The sequence below is a fragment of the Morone saxatilis genome, unplaced genomic scaffold (genome assembly GCF_004916995.1).
Source record: "Morone saxatilis isolate NCDOM2014 unplaced genomic scaffold, NCSU_SB_2.0 Contig1, whole genome shotgun sequence".
Lineage (NCBI taxonomy): Eukaryota > Metazoa > Chordata > Actinopteri > Moronidae > Morone > Morone saxatilis.
In genome coordinates this window covers 14,763,481-14,769,817 of record NW_023339651.1, presented here as the reverse complement: position 1 = coordinate 14,769,817, position 6,337 = coordinate 14,763,481, and the positions used below count along the sequence as shown (strand labels likewise).

At 38.8% G+C, this 6,337-nt stretch overlaps 1 protein-coding gene and 1 non-coding gene across 2 annotated transcripts; both read right to left on the bottom strand.

Moving 5' to 3' along the window:
* Positions 1-714: 714 nt before the first annotated feature.
* On the bottom strand, positions 715-4,012 carry zgc:163057 (uncharacterized protein LOC563335 homolog). Its single transcript, XM_035659928.1, has 3 exons — positions 3,644-4,012; positions 2,195-2,399; positions 715-974 (listed from the first exon to the last, which is right to left on the bottom strand). Exons 1-3 carry the CDS (start codon positions 3,733-3,735, stop codon positions 846-848), a joined length of 426 nt encoding a protein of 141 aa, XP_035515821.1. The 5' UTR covers positions 3,736-4,012; the 3' UTR covers positions 715-845.
* Positions 4,013-6,178: 2,166 nt separating this feature from the next.
* On the bottom strand, positions 6,179-6,272 carry trnai-uau. Its single transcript has 2 exons — positions 6,235-6,272; positions 6,179-6,214 (listed from the first exon to the last, which is right to left on the bottom strand). It is a non-coding gene; the product is annotated as a tRNA-Ile (tRNA).
* Positions 6,273-6,337: the final 65 nt, after the last annotated feature.

Below are 6,337 nucleotides of genomic sequence, written 5' to 3'. Positions count from 1 at the left end.
TTGCTGTTATTTTCAGCGTGAGCCACTTTACAAATGGCACCTCATACAGCAAAGGATTAAGGCCCTGTGTTATAAACAGTGACATCTATGAGTACTGTTGTATATTTAGTGCACCCTAAAATGGGCCAGTAGTAGTTGACTTCAGGCAGTAAGGATCATTATGAATTTAACATTAGACACAGAAGATCAATACTGGCCCACAGACTACAGGGTGAGATAACTACATTATTATGCAAGTATTCCTTACTGCACCCACTCCCAGTCATTAACTCTGTCATGCAGCTGAGTATAATATCATCTCACCAAATGGTGGTGCTGTTGCAGTATATATAACCCAGGTCTGTCTGCTGTTATTCTGCTGCTGTCCAGCAGGCTTTAACCATAGACCAGACCTGTGAGTTGGCCATGAGTTTGGCCACTGATTAGCACTGCATATAAAACCCAGAACAAAGTCAAACAGCATGAATTTGATAGTTTATTGTATTCCCACAAACAATAAAATGCCCCAGCATTAAATTACTGAGAGCTCACTGTGAGGGATTACTCGTCTGAAACAAGTTTTAAGTCTCAGAAAGAGAGATACCTTTAAATGAAAAAAACATTCTAACTGCTATATGGTATGCTTTGAAAATGGTCAGCAGTACATCATTTGTATAATAATGGGATGTCCTTCTAGGCTTTACATGGTAATACAACGCAGCAGCAGGAAAGGTGTTAATTGCACATTTTTATTATTACAAAAAATTGCATTATAACAACCACACATACATAAATATTGTATTAAATATCATACGGCATCATAAATAGTTCATATACTGTACTTCCTAAAAACAGATAGCTGGCTCTCATCTGTATTTCTCAGCGAGCACAGCTGCGAAAGCTGACAGGTACTTGTCCATTGCTGCGTGTGCAACCGGTGTGAAGTCGTCGCCCATGTGACAGGCCAGGGTGACGAGCATACAGTGTGAGAAAAGCTGCAGAGAAGAGAAAGGTTTGTTATTGACAAAGGACTTAATGCTGAATTCAGCTGAGGCTCAGCAAAAACTAATAAAAATCTTTAAAAAAAACATATTAGGATGTCAATAAAATTAGGGTTTAAAGTGTTTTATGAGGCTTTCGTCTGCAAATAAACTAGTTTGTACAATGAGTCATGTGACCCGGTTAGACTGCCAATCGTACATTACTTTCCAGAAGTAACATGAAGCTGTAGTTTAAAGCATATATAATAGTGGCATATTACAGGAGTCATAAAATATATGAATCCTGATTCTTTTGTATACCTAATATTCTAAATGTAACTCATGTCAGTGTTGTAATTAAAGTCAGTTTCTTCTTTGAAATATTTGACACTTAGTACAGCATAGTAAACTTATACATAAAAACTGAACACTTGGGTCATGCCTGTTAATACCAAATGTGAATATGGGAGTGAATTAGAAAACACTGTTTTAAACTCTATGGGAGAAGTTAAAAGGCAGGAGAATAGCGATGTAGTAATACCCAGAACAACAGATTACCACAGACAAATTCAGATATAAGACTGAATACTCAGAATCCTGTCAAGTTTCCTCTCAAAACTCACCCCAGCCCCACTCTCAATCAGATAAACTGTCCAAAGTGTTCCAACAAGAACATAGCAGACACAAGGGAACCCCTGCAGCTGTGTGTTTATCAGTGAAGTAAGTTTGTTTCCAAAAGACAAAAAATCTCCTCTGATACTACAAAAAAACCCCTTGATTATTCATTCATTGGTAACACCTGTGTTTACCCCACTGTTTCAGGTCAAAATGGCTCCTGTAAAAAAGGTCTGTTATAATATGTATATGTTAAATTTGTGTTTCTATGGGAAACAGAAATAGATATGCTCTGCAGTAAAATGCAAGGGTGTATTCCACAATATTTCTTGTTCCCAGTCAGTATTGTATATCTCCAAAGGCCAAAAAAAATAACTTTAAAAAGAAAAGTATTGTATATCTCCATATATAAAAAATGTATTTGTTAAGTACACATTAAGCTACATGTTGAGAGAAATATTATAGACATGTTGGTTTTGAAGCTGTAAACCGCTGCTGTCAGTAGAGTTTGATCTGATATGGGTGTGAGATGATGTAATTTCCACACCACTGAAAACTCCATGAAGAACATGTGAGTGTTATTATCACCATCAGTGGAACTGATGTTCTAGTAGCTGCACCTTGAAGTTGGTCGGGTCTATTCTGAGCTGGTAGGCATGGAGGGTTTGCAGGGGAGCCAGGCTTACGGCCAGCTGGCTGATGTCTTGCGCTCCCTCTGCTATGGCCAAAACAATCTTCTTCCCATGAGAGAGCAGGTGAGCGGAGCGAGGGCTGATGTCTAGATGGGAGAAGTACGTCTTGGTTCCTGGGAAAGTGGCAAACATCCTGTGGAAGAATTGGGAAAAGTGCTGTAATGCTCAGTGGTGGAATGTAACTAAGTGCATTTGCTCAAGTACTGTACTTAAAGTACAAATTTGAGGTGCTTTACTTGAGTATTGCCATTTTATGCTACTTTATACTTCTGCTGCACTTCATCTCAGAGGCAAATATTGTACGTTTTAGTCCACTAAATAAACAATATTTTATTGCATTGTCACAATGCTGAAAACAGGACTGTTATTCTGTGCTCATGAAATTTGACTTATTGGAGCTATGTGGTTCTCACAGGACAGCACCGCTACAAACATATGATGATCTTACAGAATGTGATGCATTGCTGTAGATTTAACTATAAAGTAGTTCAAATGAGCTCAACCAAAAACATGGACAGCAGTAAAATACTATGTACACATAAATGCAGCAGTAATCCAAAAACAAGTGAACAGTGAGGTTGCAACTAACTGAACACAGCTCCCGTCTGTATTTGACAACCTGGAATGGGACAGGGGTGTGGAGGGTGTAGGAGAAACTACGTGAGAGGCCCTACGTACAACCAGTATAAGGTAATGAAAACACAACAATTCCTACAGTTTGTTGTGGTGATATACACTAATGAAAAACATACCTATGAACATTATATTCCATTTCTGATAATAGATCCTCCTAAATGTTACACACTGGACTTTAACACTTTTGTCAGTGAAATACAAAAACATTAGCAATGGAGAGTCTGGCCACTCCTTTTAGTGCTTGTCATTGATGCCATCATCATCGCCATCATCATCATCATCATCATCATCAGTGGACTCACAGCTCACTCATTTGAACATTTCACTGATCTTGGATCAGTGCCAGCACCTAGAAACCACAACCTGATGTTTCCGAGTAAACCATCAACATTTGAGTCATTTTAATTCACATGGTGCAACGCTCTTACATTGGATTCATTCATATCAATTGCCAAACCAATAGTTAATAAACCATTTACCAATGCTTTGTAACCATTAAGTCTGAGGTTATAAATGTCACAAACGTATTAATAAAAGGTTTTAAAAAACATAAATTCTTCACTGACAATGTGGGTCAGGAGAGCCCATATAGATATTCATACCTATATTGAGCCTAATTGTTTGTTTTTTGTCATTGTGATTGAAGCTTTAACATTTACAAACAAACAAACACCAGACTTTTTGCACACGTCTGTATCAACAGTTTATTTCAAACCCACAGAAAGTTTCTTATGAACCTACCTAAGAAGCGCATCTGACCCAATATCTTCTGCCACAGGAGTCAGTCTTCCCCATATTTCTGCAATGAGCTCTTTCTCCCTTTTTGAGAGCATTGCAGCCAAGAGAGCGAGGTGACTTCCCAGCGGAGGTCACAGTCGGATTCACACCAGGCGTCAACGATGTGTGCGTAAAAGCTGTTAATCGACCATTTTATCACTTCACTGATGGCCGATGGACACAGAAACGGATGCAGAGTGAAAAGGAGATGAAGTAATAATTCCTTCCCTGTGTGGAGAAACCGAGGTGTCTTGTTGTTTCCCCCTCCTCTGCGTTATCGGAGCGCAGCCGGGCCAGGGTGGGGGCTCCGCACTACTGCGCTATCTGCTGCTGTATGTGCGTCACACTGGATGTTTCTACCATATCATTCATGTGGCTGACCTCAGTGCAGCTGCTGAGGGGGGGTCTTCTGATGCTGCTCAACTTATTTTTGTTTATTAGGGATTTTTTATTTTAGCAGGTTTGAGTGCTGCATCTGCTCTAGGGTTTCCTTACTAGATAAATAAATAATAATGTTTCAATAGGGAAATGCTTTTTTTTATTATTTCCTTGAGTTATAGCTACTAGTTACTTATAGTTCCACCTCTTAAAAATGTCTTATATATATTCTACACTGTGACAAGGAGGAAAGTGATCAAAATGTGTGTCAGAGGCTCTATTGCAGCAGATACATTGCAGTGTGTCAAGGGCTTGTTTCTGATAAAGTCTCTCAGCTGCTGCTATCTGCAGCTCCATAAGCTGCTGGACAGTGGGTGTGAGGCCAGCCTGCATCAGATAACCGCTGCTGTGAGGACCATCAAGCTGCATCCCCCATGGACCTTTTGCTGTAACACAATATGTGTCTTTTATTCATGTATTTCAACTGAGAGCATCCTGCAGAGGAGCCAGTGAGCGGAGCACAATCAATAATGACTAGATTTTGTTCAACAACAACAGGATCATTTGATTATTAGTCAAATATCAACAGATATTCATTTAGGAATGTGTGAATGTCCACCAATATCAGCTGATATTATGCTCTTTGGTGGTACATATTACCGAACAAAGTTACAGTTAGGTTGTCTGGAGCTAGTGCCCTTAGCCCCACATTCATGATCTGGCCTTGATTTTTAGGCCCAGGTTTAGTCTGGAGCTGCATCAAACAGGCAAGTGACAAACTGATGAACCACTCTTTTGTCACTTGGACTATGAAATGTAAAGACTTACCAATGTAACACAATATATAGGCTATAAATTGAGCTGTGCAGTCGAATTGATTGACTGATCTTTTTCACAGCAGCCATTTTGACATGAAATAGTAGGGTAAACACAGGTGTTACCAATTAAACTAATTAAAGTTCTGTTGAGGGCTGTGTATTGGCAGACAGATCTGTAGATACAATACCTATCATGACAGAGGGGTTATAATTCACTATATTGTCATATATTACACTACTGTAACCAAGGCAATATATATATATATATATATATATATATAGCTATTTTCTTTTAAGTCTGATTTTAGGAAATTGCATTGCATTATTGCATATTATGCATATGCATAAAATCTTAGTTAAGAAAAAGTTCACAGTATCACAGTGCCTGTAACATTCAACATCATAGCCCTTAGTTTACGTTTACAGCACTGCAATCTAGCTGCTGTTGGGGGTTAAACACAAAAACTGATTCAGTGTTTTTGAGAATTGATAGAATATCACAAAAATAATTACTGAGATACTCAAGTGAATCAATACTTTCTTTCCATACCATTCAGGTCAAACAGAGTCTGGCTGCTGTGAAAAAGGTCTACTCAAGCAGTTGCAGGAACAACAAATGTCAGGTGTTTTTCATGAGTAGAAGGTTGTTTAAAGATGCCTAAAGAGTCAAAGCTTGGGGTGGGTGAGAGAAGGAAGTCTGTGCCAGGGAGGTTATCAGATAGAAACCTCCCTTCACCCCCCAGCAGGCTCTGCAGCCATTATGATGACCTTGCACAACCCCCCACTGTTACCCAGTGGTGTGATGAAAACTGACTCATAACAAGGAAATCTCATGTCCTCAGATTAAAAAAAATGCACAGTCATGCTGTTTTGTCTCAACGTTATCGACTGGTCACACAGCTAATATGATATAAAGTAAGAGGAAAGCATTATTAACCAGTACTTTAATTTGATTTAAAAATTCTATTGTATTTCACTCTTACATTACTGAACATTATTAAACTATTATACTCATTTTGTTGTTTTATAGGTGGTAGGTGTTTAATGCTGTACATATGCCAATATGTCATTCTTGTGAAATAAACTATATTTTCTTGAAAGTAACTTTTAATGTTGAATATTAGCACTAAAAAAGCATTGTGCATTAAGTGGCTTTTGAAACTGAACTGAACAAACCATTATGAATGAGTGAAGAGAAGCTGATTGTCTTTTCATGAGTTATCATAGACAGACTTGTTTGAGTGGTCATTTTCAGGTTTTATGTGTTGTTGTGTGACCTCACCTGCTGCAGGTAAAACCTCACTGCTCCAGGTGAGGCTCGAACTCACAACCTCGGCATCACTCTGCAGGTTACTGTCTTATAAGTACCGCGCGCTGACCGATTGCGCCACTGGAGCACAACACCACAGATTCACTGTCTTGATTAACCCCACACTGATGACAGGCTAATTAAAGGTAAACA